The 22,651-nt window shown below is 44.1% G+C and overlaps 1 protein-coding gene across 4 annotated transcripts in view; it reads right to left on the reverse strand.

Moving 5' to 3' along the window:
- The window catches only part of Bbs9 (Bardet-Biedl syndrome 9), a 390,144-nt gene that overhangs the window by 328,089 nt on the left and 39,404 nt on the right, over window positions 1–22,651 (reverse strand). For all 4 annotated transcript variants that reach the window (XM_052188801.1, XM_052188800.1, XM_052188802.1 and 1 more), the window contains one exon: window positions 21,228–21,341. In XM_052188801.1, coding sequence (XP_052044761.1) covers window positions 21,228–21,341 — 114 coding nt within the window. The remainder of the gene's footprint in view (window positions 1–21,227; window positions 21,342–22,651) is intronic.

Here is a 22,651-nt window from a genome sequence, read left to right on the forward strand (position 1 = left end):
TATGTGTCGAAATGCCTAGCATTAATTCAACTTTTAAAAATAAACTTTCTAAATATCTGTAAGTGGTACAGCTCGGATAGAAAGATATCCTGGCAGTCAGGAGCCAAGGAATACCACAAAGTCACAGTTGTCACCCCCACAACAAACCACACAGAAGACAATTATGGGGGGAGGCCCAAGACAGGGGCCTGCCTCTGCTCAGGTGAGAGGCAGGAGGGGACTGAGCGGAAGGCAGAATTTAGATAGAATTTCTGAGGAGGCAAAGCTTTCCAGAGTGGCCTGATCTTCAACCTGGTGTGATCCTGCTGCAAACTCTGGTCTTGAGTTTGAGGTAAAGTCAGGTCAGTGTATTCTTTCCTTTAGCCCTGGTCTCCAGGTCAAGTTGGGGTCGGGTTTTTTCCTTTGTCCTCTTACCCTACACTGGCTGTCCTGGATCTCACTCTGTAGACCAGGCTAGCCTCAGAGATCCACCTGCCTCTGCCTCTTGAATGCTGGGAATTCACTGATCTTTATTGGATATATTTACATATATATACATATATTTATATTTATATATAATTATACATATATAATATTGGAGATATATAAAATAAATTCTACAATATTTAGTCTTTCCTTTGAGGACCACAATTTCTCTCCACTTTTAATGTGCTTGAATGATGTTTTCTCAATAGTGTTTTTTACTAAAAATTTTGTTATTGGGGTTTTTTTCTCAATCAAATACTTGGGTGCTCTTAAAACAATGAAACCACCTATTGTTGGCTTTCACACCAGCTCAGAGGCAGGGAAGATACTCCCTTTGTAAACTGTGAATCCCCAACCGGTTGCAAGTGGCCAGGCCCCTGCCTGAGGAACTCCAGTGGCCAGGCCCTGCCCCAGACATCCCAAACGGTCTAACGGCTAAAGGCACAATACTGAGAGGAATAATAGCAACAGAGAAAACAGAGTCTTAGGACTTGCATGACACTGAAGCCTTCTTGCAGAAATGGGAGGGCAACAATATACAACTGACAACATCAAACTAAAACTAAAATCCTTTTTTGTTTTTTTGTTTTGTTTTGTTTTGTTTTGGGTTTTTTTGTTTGTTTTTTTCGAGATGGGGTTTCTCTGTATAGCCCTGGCTGTCCTGGAACTCACTCTGTAGACCAGCCTGGCCTCGAACTCAGAAATCCGCCTGCTTCTGCCTCCCAGAGTGCTGGGATTACAGGCGTGGGCCACCACTGCCAGGATGACTAAAAACCTAATTCTGTGTGTTTCTGTGCTGGGCTAAGCAAGGGTCGACAGTGTGAAGAGCTACGATACAACAAACGGGCTGTGTCCCGATAGTAACAAGGAAGGCATCTGTCATTGGATCATCCTGCAATTGCTTGAAGGGAGGTCCAGAACCTTTGAGGGTTCAGATTAAAGGCTACAAGAGAGTGCCAAGGACCTTCCTTGTTTCTGCTGTTTTCTCAAATTCCTTGAGCTTAAAATACTCTAGGGTAGCATTTCCTGAACACCATCAGAGGTGGTGGGACTTGACTCTCTGGATACCTACTTCAGGTTCTCCACGATCACATACAGAAATACTCACCCAGCTGTGCATTCAGATCCCTGTCCAGATTTAGCAGTGAGGCTCTAAACAACAGATAGCTGAGGAGTATACCCCACATTCTCCCAAGGGTAAGTACCAGGAGATCCTAAAATCTGAAGGTCATCCTCAGCTACATAATGAGCCTGAGGCCAGCCTGAACTACATGAGACCTGTCTGAAAAGAAAGAGAGGAAGGAAAGGAAGAGAGGGAGGGAAGAAGGAAAGAGAGGGAAGAAGAGAGGGAGAAAGGAAAGAGAGGGAAGAAGAGAGGGAGAGAGGGAAGAAAGGAGGGAGAGAGGGACTGACGGACAGATGGAAGGACAGATGGATGGAAGGAAGGAGGGTGGAACTTAATACATGTTAATGTGTTTCCAACCACGAGGAAGGAGAGCCACATCACTTCCAAACAATTAACACAAAGTGTGGACCTACAAAAATTAACAAGTAACCAACTCATACGGGAGACACTGGGTGGTTCTTCGAACAGAGACAGCAAATTTCATCAACCCAACATGTTTCTTGAAAGGAGAGCATCAGGAATCTTCTCATCGCCTCATAGATAACATTCTCACAGCAAAGGCCTTTTCAAAAGCAAGGTTTGCAAGTATATCTGATGAAAACAAGTATTGAAGCAACCCTGTATATTCTAAAGCTCCTTAATATAAAAAAAATTTTTTTTCAATTCTAATGCCTGCCCACGTTCCAGAAGCTAAAGCAGGAGGACCACAAATCCCAGGCAAGCCTGGGTCGTGCTGCAAGACTGATGTGATGCAGGCCACACTGTGAGGATCTGCGTCAACAACAGCGGGGCTGGAGAGATGATTCCGTTAGCAGCACTTACTGCTCTTACCGAGGTCAAGGGCTCGGTTTCCCGCAGCCACGGCAGACAAGTCACAACCACCTGTAACTCTTGTTCCAAGGAAAACAATGTCTTCTTCCAGCCTCCACAGCACTGTACAAAGGTGGCACACACACACTCAGACAGGCACACACACTTTAAAAAATAATAAGCCTTTTTAAAAATGCAACATAAGTTTAGTCACTGACAGGCAGTGGTGGTGATGACAGGCTCGGGTCCCAGCACTCAGGACGGAGAATCAGGCAGCTCTGTGTGAGTTCCTGGCCAGCCTGTTCTACAGAGCAAGTTCCAGGACAACCGGGGCTACACACGGAAATTCCATCTCAAACAAACAAAGATTAGGAATAAATTCGTAGGTGTGCTTCTACCTGTAAACCCATATTACATGAATAAAAGGTCTAAGTGAGCGCAGACTCTAATCCACCCCAACGAAACCAAGAATCCTCCATGACTCTATACGTGAGGATAAACTAAACCATGCCCATGTGGTTCACTACTTTCTTTTTTTGTTTGTTTGTTTGTTTGATATATTTTTTATTTACATTTCAAATGATTTCCCCTTTCCTGGCTCCCCACTCCCCGAAAGTCCCATAAGCCCTCTTCCCTCCCCCTGTTCCCCCATTCCCCCTTCCCACTTCCCTGTTCTGGTATTGCCCTATACTGCTGCACTGAGCCTTTCCAGAACCAGGGGCCACTCCTCCATTCTTCTTGGACATCATTTGATATGTGAATTATGACTTAGGTAATCCAAGTTTCTAGGCTAGTATCTGCTTATCAATGAGTATACCATGATTGATCTTTTGAGACTGGGTTACCTCACTTAGTATGATGTTCTCCAGCTCCATCCATATGTAAAATCTCTGAGAGTTCTCCCCAAGGCTCCAGAACATAATCAAACCTGCACTCTGGTGCTCAATAGCTCGGTGCTGCCATCTATGTGTGCTTTAAGGGAAGTGCTCCTAACCTGCCTCTTCCTTACAGAGGCTGAGGATGCTCTGGGGAGCCACAGGAGCTGAGCTACATGGGCATCAGGCTGAGCACATGGTCACCATGCTGAGAACGGATATGTCAGCTCACACAGCGCTGGACAACAGGAGAAGAGAGGCAGCACCCATAAGGCAGAGATCCTGCCTAGAATATCTCCGGCCCTATGGCCACCTTACAAAGCATTACTGAGTCAGAGAGGTTTGTGAAATACCCCCCGGCTTACCACATGGGGATGCAATACGAAGCCATCACAGCCATCACAGCTTCCCGGTCAGCTAGGTACTGAGCGAGGTACTTCCCTCTCCTTCCTTAGCTTTCTGCCAGGTAGACAGAACTATCTGAGACAGCTTTCAATTTAATTTCCCTGAAGTAGGACAGGGCTAAGCATCTTCCCATGTCTCTAGCAGACCACACCTTCAAAGGAGGGTATCGAATATTTGTCCATGTGTCTTGGATAGTTTTTAATGTCAACATGACACAATCTGGAGTCACTGCAGAGTAAGTGATCTCCATTGAGTAAATGCCTCCATAAGACTCAGCTCTGGGCAAACCTATAGGACATTTTCTTAATTAGTAATTAATGTGGGAAGTCTCTGCTGGTGGTCCTGGGTTCTACAAGAAAGCAGCCTGTGCAAGCCACTAAGCAAGGTGCCTTACAGCCTCTGCACCAGTGCCTCCTGCCTGGGCTGCCTGCAGTGGACTGGGACTCAGTATAGTAAGCCTACTTAACTCTTTCCTCCCCAAGTTGATTTTAGTCATGACGTTTCTTCACTAACTCTAAGAGACCACCCATCTGTAAGATTTGAGCTGTTTGTTTTACTGTTATTGGGCTATAAGAACTCATTACAGATGCTGGAGAGAGGGCCCAAAGGTTGAGACCATGTACTGCTTTTGAAGAGGACTCAAGTTAGACTGCGAGCTCCCACACCTAGCACCTTACAGTCACCTGTAGCTCCAGCTCCAGCAGACCCAGCGCCCTCTTCTGGACTCCTCAAGCACTACACTCACATCCATGTGTGCACACCCATGTGGGACATACTCAGCTATCTGCAGCATGAATACTGACTGTCTCCTTGCCTGAGACTTGTTTTTTAGACCTTTGCAGTCATCTCGTGAAAATCAGAAAGTTTCAGTTTTGCCAACTTATTACTTCCTTTTCTACTTAGTGCTTTTATTATGTCCTAAAAAAAAAAAATAAGCCATAAAGATTTTCTTTTTTATTCTGTAAGTTTTACAATGTTAGCTTTTACATCAAGGTCTGATTTATTTCATGTCAGTTTTTATATACATATATATTCAAGGTAGGGATATGGATTAATTTATTTCCCAATGAGCATAATTACTTCGCATTTACTGATAAAGTAATCAGTCACATATTTAATTAATCATTTTGTCAAAAATTGTTTATATATATATATACACTTACACACATACACACACACACACATATAAGTGCGTGTGTGTGTGTGTGTGTGTGTGTGTGTATGTGTATGTGTAACATACACAGAAAGAGAGGGGGAAGAGGCGGGGGGAGAGGGGGGGAGATCTCTTTCCAAACACGATATTCTGGTTCATTAACTATGTGTCAGTCATTCAGAAAACACCACACGATGCCACCATCTATAAATTTTAGTCAGCATCAGAATTAAACAATATAGTAGTTCAATTTTTTCTTCAAAGCCAGCTTGGGGACAAAGAAGTTTCCAGACTGGCATGTGTCACACGATGAGACCCTGCATTATTCAGTCAAAAGGTGAAAACACTAACTGTTCATTAGGTGACGATCAGCTAAATGCCATGTGAGTATCCACATAAGTGAAAACTATCAGGAAACAATAAAGTTCGGAAATATGCTATATGGTGTCATTACCTATTTGTGTCAACTGTTGAAAGACGGAAAGGGGAGTAGCGGCCACCGAGGACTGGACACCTTAGAGGGGCTGCCGTCATGGCTGCCGTCACTGCTGCCGAGCACCGGTTGTGCTGGAGAGTGAAATGTTCTAAAACTGACACAATGACGCAGCACAACCTAAACTAAGCATATTAAGGAACAAATGATGGATATTTTAACAGGTACAGTCACACTTGTAGCACTGACAGACTCCTGAGGAAGCAATGTGAAGGCAGAAGGGAACGGTTCGCACCCAGGGTTCCAGAGCCTACAGTGTGGGGCTTCCGCCTCCTTCCCCTTTGACCCCAGCCTGGCGTCCAACACAATGATCGGTCCACCTGCATTCAGGGTGTGGCTTCCTTCCTAACCTAATCATCTCTGGAGAGACGTCACAGACACCAGAGTGGAAGTCATTCAGCTGCTAGATGTTTCCCAGTCTAACAAGGAATCAATCAATCAAGATTATCAGGGGGGTGGGGGTGGAGGGTGATGAGATGTCTCAGGAGGCTGAGGCACTTACTGTAACCTGACAACCTGAGTTCAATTCCCAGAACTCACAGGAAAAAACTGACTCCCAAAAGTTGTCCTCTTACCTCTATGGAACGTTATGGTACATGTACACACACACACACACTCACACACACTCACACACGCACAGTCACACACTCACATACACATACTCATACACACATACACACACACACACACACACACTTCATCATTGTGTTAAATCAAGAGACAAAATCTACACATCATGATATTATTTAGAGCTAAGGAGTTAACCATCAGAAAAGCAGAAATAAAGTTAATATTAGATGTGGCCAAGCATAGCTATAATCCCAGCACTGATTAGGCTGAGGCAGGAACATCATGAGTTCAAGACAAGCCTGGGCTACATAAGGCCATGTGGCCCAAAGTGGGGAAAGGTAGAGAGAAGAAGGAAGTGAAGGAAAGAGAGAGGCGACAGTGTGTCTTGCAGATATCAGTTATTGATATTATGTCTCTCCATCTAATCTCTCACCTGCTACAAGTTTTAGCCCTACAGTAGGAAAAAAACATGTTAGTGTCCTTAAACTCCCCATCATCACTGAAATCATACATGAATATGTGTGATACACAGCAACTTTTAAGTAGGAAAAGAAGAGATTGAATAGGTAAAATGAAAAATAAAATAATAAAAACCTGCTGACAAGCCATAGAGTAGGGGACTGACTTCCACACATCTAATTTGCTTTAGAAGCTATGAAATACAACAGGCCCAACTGTCCAATACTTTATATATCCTGAGTCTGCCACGACATATTGGCCTTTAAAATCCAGACAAACAGGGCTATTGCCAAGCAATCTTGAAACCAGGGGAAATGTATAAGAAACACATCTCAGGTATATTAAGGAACCTTAATTTCAGAATCTTCATTGACCACGCAAACCATTACCCAAGCACATACCAACTGCTCTCGTCCGTCAGGCTTACACTTACTCCAAGATAATTAAAAGCACGGCCTTCCCACAGATGATCTATTCTGCACACCACCAAGAAGACAATGTGGTTCTCAGGAGTCGAGGTGGGAAAAGCAAAGAAAGAAACAGAGGTGAATGATGGAGCCAATTTCCTAAGTTTCAAAAGAATTTGTCACCATCATTCAGAAAGAAAAGAGCCATTGACTGAGTCTCAAACTATATTACGTGTTGATCAATCAGGAACTGCCTAATACTGCTGAGAAAACCACAGAATAACGGAATTTGGAATAACTTTTCATGGAAAGGCAAAAGTTAAACATCATACCCTTTTGAACACTAGCGACAGTAGACATATTAATAATGTGAGGCCCTGTTCCTAATATACCTGGGCCACAGAAAGCCACTGCCAAGGCCTGAAACAGTCACAACAAATCTCTCAGCCTTGCAGCATAAAGCTCAGTTGATAATTTCTTTGTCTAACACCTAATAAAATTCATTCTTCCAAAATTGTGGAAAAGCTCAGCACAGTCCTCCCTTATTATAAAGTTTCCTGTTACAAGGTTGCAAGATTTACACATATGTTAGGCTTCATTGTGGAAAAGAGACCTCCTCATAACACCCTCTTTGTTGTAAGACTCCGTGCTTTGCCTCTGGCTAGATATATAATGAGAGTGAAACGAATTTGGACAGATTGTGGAGAAAAAAGAAAAAAGTGCAGTTCTTTTTAGTCATCCCCCAGACTCCTTCTGCCCACATGGCTTTTCATCTTAACTGTTTTATTCCTTTTTTTCCTCCTATTTTTATATATTCCCTTCAGTAAATGAAACATGATAGATTATTAAGACCAGTTTGTACTACTTTAGAAACTGTTGATTTTCATATATTTCTGCCTTCCAAAGCTTTCAACAAATGCCATCTTTAGAATAATGAACTATACTAGGACTTGATCACACAGTTGCAAACAGCCATACAAAATCTTAATTTTCCACTCAGACTATGCTCACAGTCCCCTTACAACATGAACGTAACTTTCCAAATCAGATTTAGGAATACCTCTGTTATCGTTTCCACTTTAAACAACACTGCCACATTTCAGCCAAAATCTGGAAACACTGACTTAAAAAATGTGTGTGTGTGTGTGTGTGTGTGTGTGTGTGTGTGTGTGAGAGAGAGAGAGAGAGAGAGAGAGAGAGAGAGAGAGAGAGAGACTGAGAGTGTGGAGGTCAAGGGAAACCTCAAGCATCAATCCTTGCCTTCCATCTTGCTTAAGATAGGGTGAGACATGGGGGCTGGAGAGATGGCTCAGCGGTTAAGAGCACTGACTGCTCTTCCAGAGGCCCTGAGTTCAAATCCCAGCAACCACATGGTGGCTCACAACCATCTGTAATGAGATCTGACGCCCTCTTCCGGGTTCTGAAGACAGCTACAGTGTCCTTACATATAATAAATAAGTAAATCTTTAAAAAAAAAAAAAAAGATAGAGTAAGACAGGGTCTCTCTTGACTGCCCACTACCATGGAGACCAGGCTAGCCCACCTAGCAGCTCAAAGGATTCCCCCTCTCGGGAGCACTAGGATCCACGCCACCATGCCTTGCTTTACCGCTCGCTGGGGATATGGACTCAGGTCCTGATACTTGCACAGCACTTTACCCACAGGGTCACCGCTCCATTGTGAACTCATTTTTAACTTAGATTTAAAAAAAAAATCAAATATTAAGACAATGTGTAAGACATTTAATATACCCAACTTAACCATTTCTGATATTTCAAATTTGCCAGAACTGATAAAGTAAGCAAACATTTGTGTTTTAAAAGTATAAAAACTAAACATGTATAATATGATTATTCCACATAAAGTATGCCTTATACTAGAATTCTACTCTTAATACTTTGGATAATATTTTATAATGGTAATAAGAATCAGGATTGGGATATCTGATTTGTTCATATTTGTCCCCAAATTAGAAATATTCTAAATCTGAAGATTATCTCCCTAATTTTTATACATGCATCTCCTTTCTTCGGGGGACTAAGAAACTGACAGGGTGAGAACTGAGCCAGAGCCTGCTCAGGAATTCTAGGCACGGGCTGTTCCATTGAGCCACACCTAAGAGGGACGAGTTTGCAATTTGGGTTTCTTTAAAACCCACGGAAAGAGAGAGATTATAAAAATGGGGGGTTTTATTGTTTTTTTGTTTGTTTGTTGTTTATCCCTGTTGTGGGCTATGGCGCTGCTTCAGATTGCCCACAGCAGCTGACTATGATTTGCCTCGTGCTCTGGTTAGGTGTGATTCTGCCAACAGCAGATAGCCTCTGCAATTGTGTGACATTTGGAATTTGGGGACTTTTAAGAGGGTAAATAAATGCTAGGGCTACAAGAGGTGACGTTGATTGTTGTAGGTGGGAAGGTGAGTTGTTGGTTGCTGTTGTTCTAGGTTTGTTAAGTGGTCATGCACAAAAAAGAAACAAGAAGAAAAAATTAGATATCCTGACTGCAAAGATCAAACTTGCCCCAAGGAACTCAACGCCCCTAATCAGCAGGACACTGTCCAACAATATCGCCTTCCCCTTTCCAACCCCTGACTTTATTCAGGGATCTCTTTCCTTTCTCCTCTATCCTTTTTCTCTCCTATCTGGTATTAGGGGTTGAAAGGATGGAAGAAGGGGGGTGGGGAAGGATGGGAGAAGGGGGTGGGGAAGGATGGGAGAAGGGGGTGGGGAAGGATGGGAGAAGGGGGTGGGGAAGGATGGGAGAAGGGGGTGGGGAAGGATGGGAGAATGGGGGTGGGGAAGGATGGGAGAATGGGGGTGGGGAAGGGTGGAAGAGAGAAGAACCCACAAAGTAGCCAAGACAGCTACACACACTCCCAGACCACTAATGAATATTTTCTTTCTCTTCTCTTTTCCTTTCCCTTCCTTTGTCTTCTCTCTTCCTTCCTGACATCTTCCTTCTTCCTCCCCTCTTCCTTCTTCCCTCTTTCCATCCTGGCAGAGTCTCACTGTGTAGTACATGCTCACTTCACTGGAACTCTGTAAGTCACAACGTCACTTGAGTCATTTAGCCTTCCCAATTCAATAACACAACACCAAAATGAATGTGCAGATTTTAAATGGTCAAATCCTACCAAAACCACGACTTTGACTTGACTTGGTGGCACACATCTGTAATCCTGGCACTGGGAAGATTGGGAGTATGCCCCACACTCCCCACCGTGAGGATAATGGTCTAAATCTCTAAAACTGTAAGCAAGCCCCCAATTAAATGCTCTCTCTTATAAGAGTGGTTACCTTAGTCCTGGTGTCTCTTCACAGCAACAGAACAGTGACTAAGACACAGCAAAACCCTATCTCAAAGGGGCTGAGGGGGCAAAGAAGAAAGGAAACTACCACTTTTTTAAAGACAAGGTTTCTATAAATTGGCAACATTTTCTGGCTCCCAAATATCTAGGCTACAGACCCTGTATTCTACCACACCATTAGGCTTAATAACTGCAATGGCACAAACACCCCACATCCACTCCGGGCCACTACATTAAACCAGCCCCTGTCAAAGGCAGTGCTGACAAAGACTTCACTGTCATCACATTCAGCCACCAGAAACAAATTGGGATTTATGTTCTTATTCTTCAAACACCACCAAGAAATTTCAGATCATCGTTTGACCCACCGTCATGCTTAGGAATAGAATGTAAGAGGGAATAGAGAAATACCCAGTATTCACACTTTACAAAATGTAACAAATGCACATGATCACATCACTTAATTTGAAGACTACATGGGTCTGTCTTTAGAGCCCTTGGGAACTAAAGATTTTATACGGCATAATACACAGGACAATGTTATTTGAAAGTTAAAGTATTTATGCTGTTTAAAAGTGATATTGTTTTAGAGGCCTTGGATCACAGATTTTATAAATATTGTATACATAATAAAAAAAAAAAAAAGCACAGGATGAGAGTCAGCCCTACACCCCTTGACCTGACTCCTCACCATGGACTCCTGAAGGATCTTAAAGACAAATGAGGGAATTCTCCAGTGTTACACAACATCTACACATCCATGCATAGGAGACAGAACACATCCATTAGGCGGGGACAGAAGCCACCGGCCACCAGGGTCTAACACTAGTCTCTGAGATTTCAACCACAGACATTAGAAAAGGGGGCTGCATGGCTCACTAGTGAACCGAGGGCTCTCAAAACACCCATCAAGTTCTCTGGGAGGAAAACAGCATTCATCTTTCCTCAGCAGTGACACCCCCATGGGGGGAACAAGGCTGGGTTCTGGCTGGTCCTTCCCCATCACAGCACATCAGCTCTCTCTGGACAGTAATCAAAGACTCCATAACCACACATGGCTACTAATATGTGCCCTCGGCAGACAAGAGACGGTTCCACTTTAGACGATGAGACGTTATTTGGAGTTTGCCTCACATGAGGCAAATGGCAACTTCTGCCTTGTCCTTCAATTCACTATTTTCTTTGGCGGGCCTTTTATTCCAAAGTATTCATGAATTTTTTATTTATGTGACAATATAATCCTATACAAGTTTATAGAAGTCATTTTATTCTTTGAAAAATATTCCACCATGCTCATATATATCACTGGTAAGATTCTGTTCACTTCCCTTACTGACAATTATACTTTGGACATACTGGAGCTCTATACAGTTTCTTCTTTCCACCTTGGTGACAACAGAAGACTAGTATGCAGCCAGACCTCTCAATCCACACTGTGCACATTAAGTCTGCACGGTGACCTTAGACTTCCTAGATGAGTTCCATCATTCTAAGGTTCTATTTGACTTTTTTTTTTTTAAAAAAAATCAATGTAGAATACTTCAAAACGTTAAAGAAAAATAAACCTTCATACACCAGTGTAGCAGCTATTCCTGGTTGTCAACTTGACTATATCTGGAATTAACTACAATCAAGAATTGGAAGGCTCACCTATGACCCTAATCTGGAGGCTCAGAAATAAAAGTTTCTGACATGGATCTTGGCATGGAGTTCTTGAAGCATAGTGGCTATGAATTCCAGAAGATTAAGACTAGGAGAGCTCTGAGTTCAAGATCATCTGGGATTAAAGGCATAGTGGCACATGCCTTCAATCTGGGCCATACCCTCTGCTGGAGACCTATATAAGGGCTCCAGCCTTATTGGAAGAAGGAAGACTCACTCACTCTTCCTTGCCTGCTTGCCTCATGGGACTGAGCAACTGCTAGATCCTTGGACTTCAACCCACAGCTGCTGATGATCATTGTTGGGGAGTTGGACTACAGGCTGTAAGTCATCTATGAATCCCCTAACTATATAGAGACTGCCCATATGTTCTGTGACTCTAGAGAATCTGGACTAATACAAACGGCAAAGCTGGGGCACACCTGTAATCCCAGCACTCTGTCTTCAAGCAAAAGGTTCACAGGTTTGAGGGTAGCTGAAAATATATAGCAAGATTCTGTCTCAGAAAAGGAGGTCAGGGTTAGTGACTCTGGGTTCTGTCTCCAGCACTGCATGGTAGTTAGTGAATGCCTGTAATCCCAGCACTTGGGAGATAACAGGAAGACTGAAATGACATGGTCACCCTTGTATAAAGGAATTTTAATCTATCAACGTGGTTGCTCTGGAAAGAGATCACATCGAAAGACCCTGTAAGTCTGAATGATCTGGCTAGAATCCAGACACGCCTCACACCTTTAATCCCTCTGGCTGGAATAGAGACAACATGCTCTTATTACACACCTTTAACACTGAAGATAAATTCAGTTTGTAGAAGGAAGCAGCCATGTCTGAAACTGACCATCTAAATGAGAGGCAGACAAAATGATAAAGCAGAGAAATATTTAACAAAATAAGTCAGAAATAGGATACGCCCAACTCACACAAGAGCAGCACAGGAAAGAGAGGACAAGAGAGAGGGGGGGAGGGAGAGAGGGAGGGGGAAGAAGGGAGGAAGAGAGGGAAGGAGGGAGGGAGGGAGGGAAGGAGGGAGGGAGGGAGGGAGGGAGGTACAGAGGGGGGGAATAAGGGAGGGAGGAGAGGGAAGGAAGGAGGGAGGGAGGGAAGGAAGTGGGGAGGGAGGGAGGGAAGGAGGGAGGGAGGGAAGGAAGGGGGGAGGGAGGGAAGGAGGGAAGGGAGTTTTTATCAGGGGCAGTTTTACAGAGATAAGTTGAAGAAGCTAGAAGTTAGGAACAGACTACCAGAGTTAGAGGCCAAGTAAAGCAATTCAGTCAGAAGCCTAGAGAAGCCACTCTGAATCAGTCAGCTTGGAGAGTTGTTTGGGCCAGAACAACTGAATTGAATTAGCCAACCAGAGTTCAGAAAGAACTAGAAAGGGTGGGCTTATTCAAGAGTAAGTTTCTGAGATGACAGTTCCATCTGGCAAATAAAGTTACTTTTATACCCTTGGGCTCATAGAGAATGTGAGATCAATCTGTGCTATAAGATCTTGTCTCCAGGAAAGTGTTAAGAGGTAAAGTGCCTCATATTAAATATTATAGAATTTAAATAATTGTTTAAAACCAAAGACCATTTTGAGATATGAGGATTATAACAAATATTGAGAAGTTTGAATGTCATGTTACACACTTAAAATTAGTGACAAAAGGATACATAATCTACAGAAGTAACCATACAAACTTGTCTCTACTGCCAAACTTGATCTGTATGAATACTGCAGCTGGCAAAATGGAAAATGATTGTAACAAAAGGTAAACACATGAGGTCTGGTAACCTCTGCTATTTCATCCGTTTAGAAGATGTGACTACCCTAGCGTCTACACTGCGGGGGCAGTTCTCTTGTGTCTTAGTTAAGGTCTCTATTGCTGTGATAAAACACCATGACCAAAAGCAACTGGAGGAAATTATGGGCAGGAACTCAAATCGGGCAGGAATGTGAAAGCAGGAACTGATCCGAAAGCCATGGAGAATGCTACTTCCTGGCTTGTTCATCCTACTTTCTCATAGCACCCCAGCACCCACCATGCACCACGGGCTGGGCCTTTCCACATCAATCAGCAATTAAGTAAATGTACTACAGGCCAATCTGCTCGGGACATTTCCTCAGCTGAGAGTCCCTCTTCACAAAGGACTCGAGTGTGTGTCAAGTTGACAAAAAACTGGCTAAGATGACATGTCTATTGAAAAAGAAAAAAAAAGAAAAAGAAAAGCCTCAGAAGTCACCTAGATTGGTAGCACAATGATATGTGTTCTTAAAACTACTCCCCAAAGCCTGCTGAGGACATCTGCCAATACTCTGTGACTATGGAATGTGCCCCACAGGTTTGTGTGTTGACGGCTTGGTCCCCAGGTGCTCACACTATTGAGGGAGATGTTTGAAGCTGCAAGAGATGGGATCCAGTTATAGGAAGCACATCGCCTGGAGCATGAGCCTTTGGGAAACTCTGCCTCAAAGAAGTTTTTAGAAAGATTCCTTTCAATTTACATATTGTCATACTCCCCTTGTATTTCATATTTAAAAGTATCAAGCTTTACATGTTGAACATAATGTGTTTAATGACTGCTCCCTTTTGGTGGATAAAAAGCTAAATTCCAAAAATATGAAATTACTCTGGGTTAGCAGAAGATGGACCATCTCAGGGACATGCTGCTCCATGCTGTCATCAAAGGCATGTCTGCAGCTGGCACCAAGGCATTCCCCTTCTCCTCTCTGGGTCCACATGTCTCAGATGTGACTACACTGAGAATATGACTACATTTGCAGAAAAAAATATCTACAAATTTTGGTGTAAGGAATGTTGGAAATGAGGAATAAATGAAATAAAATCATGCTGTGCAGAACACCAAATTTCAATCTTTCTCTGAAAAGGCAGCAGGCAGGGCATGGTGGGCAGGGCACAGTGGGCAGGGCACGGTGGGCAGGGTACAGTGGGCAGGGTACAGTGGGCAGGCAGGGCATAGTGGGCAGGCAGGGCATGGTGGGTAGGACATGGTGGGCAGGCAGGGCACGGTGGACAGGCAGGGCACGGTGGGCAGGCAGGGCATGGTTGGCAGGCAGGGCATGGTTGGCAGGGCATGGTGGGCAGGCAGGGCACAGTGGGCAGGCAGGGCATGGTGGGCGGGGCATGGTGGGCAGGCAGGGCACAGTGGGCAGGCAGGGCACGGTGGGCAGGCAGGGCACGGCAGGCGGGGTATGGTGGGCAGGCAGGGCACGGTGGGCAGGCAGAGCACAGTGGGCAGCAGGGACCCAGGGTTACGCAGTGTCACCTCAACCTTCGTCAGAAGCGTCTCCCTTCATGAAAAGCCCTTAGTGCGGAGCTGCGCGGTGCCCGAGGTGCGGAGGACAAGCCACTGTTGAGCGCTCAGCCTTAAGTAAGTCACTGCTCCACAGCGCAGGCCGATAGCTAAGAACACATTCGAGGGCCTAAAGGGCAGCTTGGCTTGTATGTAGGGGTACATAATGCAGGGTACAGGAGGAATTAAAAGGGAGGGAGGGGTGTGGGGTGAATCATTATATCAACATATGAGATTCTCAAATAATACATTTTAAGTTAAAAATAGAGAATTAAAAACAATTTTTTTAAAGCAACTTTGATTTTAGACTTTTTAAAAAGTCTTTTCTTAAGCTGAACACACATCTAATTCCCAGAACCAGGGAGGATGAGACAGGGAGGCTGTAGCAGGTCTGGGACAGCCATGACGGGTGAGAACAGCCCAGCAGGAGGGCACGACAGGCTCCGACTCAAAAAGGTTCTGACCTGAAACACATTCCCTGCTGAAGAAAAGGTGTGTGTATGTGTGTGTGCGCATGTGAGTGTGTGTGTCTGTGTATCTGTGTCTGAATGGGTCTGTGTGTATGCATGTGCGTGTGTCTGTGTATCTGTATGTGTGTGTCTGTGTGTGTGCATTTAAGTGTGTGTGTGTATTATCTATGTCTGTGTGTGCCTGTGTGCACGTGAGTATGTGTGTCTGTGAGTGTGTCTATGTGTGAATGTATATTTGTGAGAGTATGGGGGAGTTGAGGGGATGTGCGTTTGAGTGTGTGTGTGTGTGTGTGTGTATGTGCTTGTGTGTGTGCATGTGAGTGTATCTGTGTGTGAGTGTATAGGTGTGAATGTGGGGGTGTGGCAGTATGTGTTTTTGAGTATATGTGTCTGGGAGTATGCATGTGAATGTGTATAAGACTGTGTATGTGTATCTGTGTGTGTGTGTGTGTCACTAACATTTCATTTTGGAGACATTCTTGAGCCTCCTTATATCAAAACACCAAGCAAAACAAAACTGAACATAAACATCGAACCTAGAAGCGAGCCAGTGCTCCGACCTAGTCTATGAGTAATAAAGTTAATCTCTTGGGGAGGCAGTGGGCAAAGGCATGAGCTCTCAGGCCTGAGGCCCTGAGTTCCATCCCCGGGCCCTCGAGCTGCCTTCAGGCCTTCGTGCGCACACAATGGCTCCTTTCTCTTCGTTCCTGCTCTCAGTCTCTCGCCCTCACTCTTTCAGACACACACATAAATAAATGTAACAACAATTTTTAAATTGCATACTTAAGTTTGGCCAAAGCAAACTATAGTCCTTTCTGATAGGGGAGTCACTGTAGGTTCAAAGGCAGCGGGTTAGGGAGGGCTTGGTGTTCTAACTGCACAGGATTCTTGGTGCTGGGGCCTGAGTTCAACTCCCTCCTCCCTCATTAACGACAGCTTGAGCAATCAAACGTTCAACTGAAGAGCTGAGCAAGGATGGCAGAGGGAGTGGCACAGTGGGCCTCAGGGCTGAGGCTTGGCATCACCAAAACACAGGCAGAAACTCAGACGGGGTCCACTTCAGCACACTGAGACAGCAGGATACAACGGTCCTGTGATCCAAATGCAAATTAAAGTCTCAGGTGCACAGCTGGGAAGAATTCACACCTTACATCCTATCAGATATTAACTAATAATTTCCCTTTTAAAAAACACTTTGCAACTTAAAGAAGTCTCAATTTGTTTTTAGTCGAAGGAAGAAAATTTCAGTATACAATTTTCTCATTCATAACTTGTGTTATTTTTGTTTTGTTTTTCTGAGGCACACTCCATGTCAAGGCCTCATCCCAGGCCAGCCACTCCACAGTCCCTTCCCCTGAAGGTCGTCCCAGACAACGCACAGTAGTGGAGGCCTGCCCTCTAGTGGCCGCTCTTCCAGTGCACGGCCATGTCTCCTGGCCTCATCTAATGTAGTGCCAGGTTTTACTTTTTACTAGATTCCTTTTCTCAAACACTGAGGTTTTTTTTGCATTGTAAATTCTAAGTTAACTTTCAAATGACACCAGGAGGATCCGTAGCCAGCTCCAGCTACACAGCCAGTTCCAGCCAGTTCTAGCCTGTCCCAGCCAGTTCCAGCATGGTCTACAAGAGAACTCACAAGAGTGAGCAACACACTCCCTACACAACGCTGCACAATACACAACAAAAGAAACCGGGGTGACTGTCTTCTGCCCGGGTGCTACACTGCTTGTTTTGTGTACCAAGGAGGAAAAATGGGGATGGAGTGGGAGGGGGGCCCTCGGGGAGCACAGCACCCACATTCCCTAAGGCAGTTTCCTTTACTCTTGTCCAGTCAGACAGCTAGCCTTTGACTCACAAAGCTGACCTGAAAACCTCATCTTCCTGACTCCACCTCCTTCTGTTTCAAGTTGTAAAATGGTTTGTTCTCACCAAAAGAAAAATAAAGCTGTCAGGATGGCCTCTTTTGCTTTGTTGAGAGTTTCTGAAACACAATTCAAGAGCTCAGGGAAGACCGAGTAGGCCTCATTCTCAGCTGGTCCTAGTTCTGACAGGGCAAGCCCACCTTCCACTCAAAGCTGAGCTTCTTCAGCTAAAGACCAAGTTCCCAAAGAAAAGCAGACATGAAATCAGAGCCTTCGTGAGCAAATGAAGGCCGGGAGGAACAATTTCACTTCTGAGTTTCTAGCCCCCATGGGATGAGATGTGGGTTGTCACAGAGACGCTTCACCAGACCTGGGGGAGGGAGGAGAATGGGGGGGGGTGCTCAGCATGGGCTACTAGTCAGTCCCTCCCAGGAACCTTTATCTAAAGAGAAGAATGTTCCTCATCTTGGCATAGGAAGCCCAGCTCTCACACAGGACAGTCACAGGACCTGCAGGAGTAGGGGGGTCAGGGTGCTCCACCTGAGCAGTGGCCATCAGTGGGGGGGGGGGGGGGCTTTGTTTGTTTGGTTTGCTGCTGAGGAGACCGCTGGGCCTCATGAATGCTGAGCACAACTGCCAGTGTGCCCCAGGCCCTGCACAGAGCCCCATGTTTTACAAGAGTAAGCCCTGAACCCTTCACATTACTCTGACAATCCATTAGGGGATCCATCAACAGTGCTGCACCGAAGCAAAGAATGGTCTGGTGAAAACTAAAACGTCCAATTCAGTCTACACAGCGTTCAGTACATAACCTGAACCACAACAAGGTTACAAAAGCAACCACTTGAAAGAGCCAACTGCTTTCCTCACAGCTCAGTGTTCACACTCCAGATATATAGTAATTTTGTTTCATTGTCTTCCTGTTTGAACAGGGCCATACTCTCATCCAAAGCTAAGGAGAAACTATCTACCCTAGGCTACTCTTGAATTCATGGCAATCCTCCTGAATTGAATCCTCAGCTTCCTGAATACCAGCAGTAAAGGCACGAGCCACCACACCTAGCTAGATCCATAGAATTCAGCAATTTGCTTTGGTGATTTGGTGAGAACAAACAAACTGAAAACAGTTAAGTAGGCAATTTGGAGATCAGGTGCCCCAAAGATGTCGGACATTTTAAAAGAAGAGTGATTATCAACCTGAAAGGCAAGGGGTGTGAGGAGATACTGCGTGGTCAACATTACTTCCCATATAAACCCCAGCTCTCTCTCCTCTCTCCACTCAACCCCACACTCCTGTGACTCAGACAATAACCTAATCGAGTGTTTTGTTTCATTACTCAAAATTTTACTGCACATCACTAACAAAAATATTCTAAATTGGGGGCTAGAGAGATAGCTCAGTGGTAATGAACATCTGTTGCTTCGGTTGGGGTGTGTTTAGAGATTTATTTTGTGTGTAAGTGCCTTGCCTGCGTGTATGGGTAACCTTTTAAGCCTGGTGCTAGCCGGGGACCAGATTCCCTGGTGCTGTAGTTATCGCCCACCATGTTGGGCCCTGTGCAAGAGCAGCCAGTGCTCTTAACCACTGAGCCATGGCTGCAGCTCTATTTCTTGCTCTTAAGGAGGACTCAGATTCAGTTTCCAACCCCATATGACAGCTCACAACCATCCATTCTAGGCAACCTGACATCCTCTGACATCCTCAAGCACCAACAGGCACATGGTGCACATAAATACACATACACACACACACACATACACACACATATACAGACACATACACACACATACAGAGAGTGAAAGAGAGGCATGCACACAAATTGATTTTTAAAAAATGATCTCCCCCCCTCCAAGCCGGGCAGTGGTGGCGCACACCTGTAATCCTAGCACTTGGGAGGCAGAGGCAGGCAGATTTCTGAGTTCGAGGCCAGCATGGTCTACAGAGTGTGTTCCAGGACAGCCAGGGCTACACAGAGAAACCCTGTCTCGAAAAAAACCAAAAAAAAAAAAAAGGAAGAAAGAAAGAAAAAGAAATGATCCCCCCAAAAGCTAAAATATCACAAAACTCCTAATCACAGTTCTGCAAATGATACATGCACATACATGCAAGAACAACCAAAAAACCATGCGTTACCACCACAAGACAGCACCCCAGCTCCTCTTTAACCATGAGCTACATCTGGATGGACATTCTGTAGGGAGTCCATCCCTGCTTGGAAAAAGAAACATACCATGGAGGAGGCACTAGTCTAAGTCAGAAGTGCCGGCCTTCTCCTTTTCGGGATTCAACCAAGATACTCAGGAAAGAACTGCTTCTGCCCTGAACATATACATACTCGCTCTCTGGTAATTATCTGCACAATAGCACAACTATTTTCATGGCATTCAGATGCTGTTAGGTAGTATAAGGTATCTTTCATACAAGGCACACAGAGGAGGACACAGGATGGAACACACCTGTGATTCTAACGCCAGGAAATTTGTGTAGAAGAGGCTCACTCTGAGTTCAAGGCAAGCTCCGCCTACAGAGTGAGATCCAGGTCAGCCTGGACTACAGTGTAGATCAGAGCTCAAAAAATACATACATATAGCCAGACAGACAGACAGATAGATGTCAAAAAGCAGCCATGCATACAGAGGATATGATACATGTAGACTAAACACAACCATTACCCACTTACTCAAGGAACTTGAGAATCTGCCAATGTTACATGTAGTGAGGAGACAGCAGATTTCCTGGAATTTATCCTAAACCCCCAAGATACCGAGCGTGCATCTATTTGATAAAGGTGATGCCCTGGTAGTATCTGGGAGAGGTTCCTCTCCTCTCAGGTCGCTGCTGTTTGTGCCAGAGATCGTGACGTGAAGAGCAACATCACGTCTACATTTAAGTACCTATCTGTCTCCATCCCCAGGCTTTCCTGTCTAGAAAGAATCCATGGCACTCTCAGCACGAGAGGCAGGGGAGCAGGTTTGTGGGCCACCTTCCTTTAGCAGCTACAGCTGGGACTGTCGTTAAGATCAAGACTTCCTGCCAGCTCCAGCTCCAAGGTGCTGGTGCTCACCTTCACTTCCGGTAGTCGGGAGGCAGGGGCAGGCCATTCTCTGAGTTCAAGGCCAGCCTGGTCTTCAGGGCAAGTTCTGAGACAACCAAGGATACACAGAGACCTCGTCTCAGAAAGCAAACACTTCATGCCACAGAAAGTGGCAGGCACCCAACTCAACCACAAAAGAACTCACCTTTAACTAGCTTATCAAGACAAACTCTGTAGAAAACATATTGTCTTAATTACTTTGCTATTGCCATGAAAAAACACCATGACCAAGGCAACTTATAAAGTAAAGCATTGAACGTGGACTCACGGTTTCAGAAGGTAAGTCAATGACTGTCATGACGGGGAACCTGGCAGCAGACAGGCAGGCATGGCACAGGAGCTGAGAACTTACATCTGATCCACAGGCAATTGACAGAGTAATGGCTAACTAGGAATGGCATGGGATTTTGAAGCCTCAAAGCCTACCCCAGTACCATGGCTCTTCCAACAAGGCCACACCTCCTCATCCTTCCCAAACAGTTCAACTGTGGACCAATATTCAAACTTACACGGCTGTGGAGCCATTCTCATTCAAACAACCACAGATATTTAGAAAGAGCACTGATGACCATATAAGAACACAAGGCATGTGACTATCAAGCATTATCATTTTTAAAGTATACATTTTAATTATTTTAAGTATCTAAATATAAAATTTTTACTAAAATACTTATTTAATTCTTTACGATTCAAACTACATGATAATCCATTGTAATATAACCAAAGGGTGTAAATCTGCCCCTTGAAATATCATGTGTATAACTCAAAGCAAATTACCTTTTATACCACCAAAGGGTCCGTAAGTCATATTGCAGGCTGTCCTCTGAAGATGGTGCTCATACATTAACTTTATCTGGTATTGGTTTCCATGTTCCACATTACCCAGTGTCCCTATGGAGAAAAAACAAAGGGACCACTTCAAATCTGTTTACGCTGGTTTATATTAATATCTTCTCATCCTCTGTATCAGCCTTAATGCAATTTTAGTAAAATTAAAAATGACAAAGCAATAAAAGATAAGAACAATTAATACACTGGTCATAGAAAAAGCCAGCACAATTTAAAAAAAAATTGAATCTCAGTTAGATTACACCATTAGAAAAATAATATCGTAGAGAGCATTTTATTATGTATTTCTATTAGACATTCCTGAATGAGGCATAATTATTTAAATGACAACAAAGTCATTTAATTTCAATTCTAAAATAAACACCATTACATTTTCCATTATAAGCATTATAATAGTACAGCAAACAAATGACAACTTTAAACCAACTCATTTTCTCATCCACCTTATACCCAACCCCTTCAAATACTATGTCCTATAACTAGGGATTGAACCCCACCACAGAGATACACTGCCAGGCCTTGTGTATGCCAGCCCCACAATGGCAGTCCTAATTCAATGGAAAAATCTTCCTTCAACAAGTGAACAGAACAATGTACTCTAGTTAAAGCCTTGTAAGAAAAATGTCTTTCAAAACAAAGGGTTCTCTCTCCCTCTCTACCATACAGGCTGCATATCTTACAATCATGTTCTAGTTCTTTCTAAAAGACTCTACCTCTATTTTCTGCTGCTGGGATGTCAAGGCTGTAGACAGAACTCCAGCGCCATGTCAGACAAGCAAGGGAGCAGTAGAGGAGGTGTAGGGAAGAGGAGGGACTTAGAAAACAGCTTTCCCGGAAAGAAGTTTCTCTCAGAACACAAACACTGAAGGTGATGTTAAAGTCTCCCCGTGCTTTGATCTATCTATAACCCAGCACTTAGGGCAGTGAGACAGGAAACTCACAAAATCTTGTCAGCCTGAGCTGCTTAAAGACCTCACTCAAAAAGAAAAAAACTGAGTGAGCCCATTATAAATCAGCATCTATTGCTTTGTGGGCTTTTTGTTTTTAGGGAGTTGGCTTCTGTATTCAAAAAAAATTTGCCAATGAACCCTAAAACTATAAGAATATATTTTTCTGCATATTAGAATAGAAATGCCATCGTTGTTCAAATAAATAAACTACAGAAATTTATCCTCTCCCTAAAAAAAAAAATCACAGTATTGAATCCAGGGCCTCAGCGCCAGAGACTATATACATATGTACATATATGTGCCCTGATCCTGGCCACCTACTATGTCTCTTTAAAACTTCAAAGGCTCTCTAAAACTGCTGAGTTTCTCACAGATGGAGGCTCCCACCAAATCAAAATAAGT

This window comes from Apodemus sylvaticus, chromosome 7, assembly GCF_947179515.1.
Source record: "Apodemus sylvaticus chromosome 7, mApoSyl1.1, whole genome shotgun sequence".
Classification (NCBI taxonomy): Eukaryota; Metazoa; Chordata; class Mammalia; order Rodentia; family Muridae; genus Apodemus; species Apodemus sylvaticus.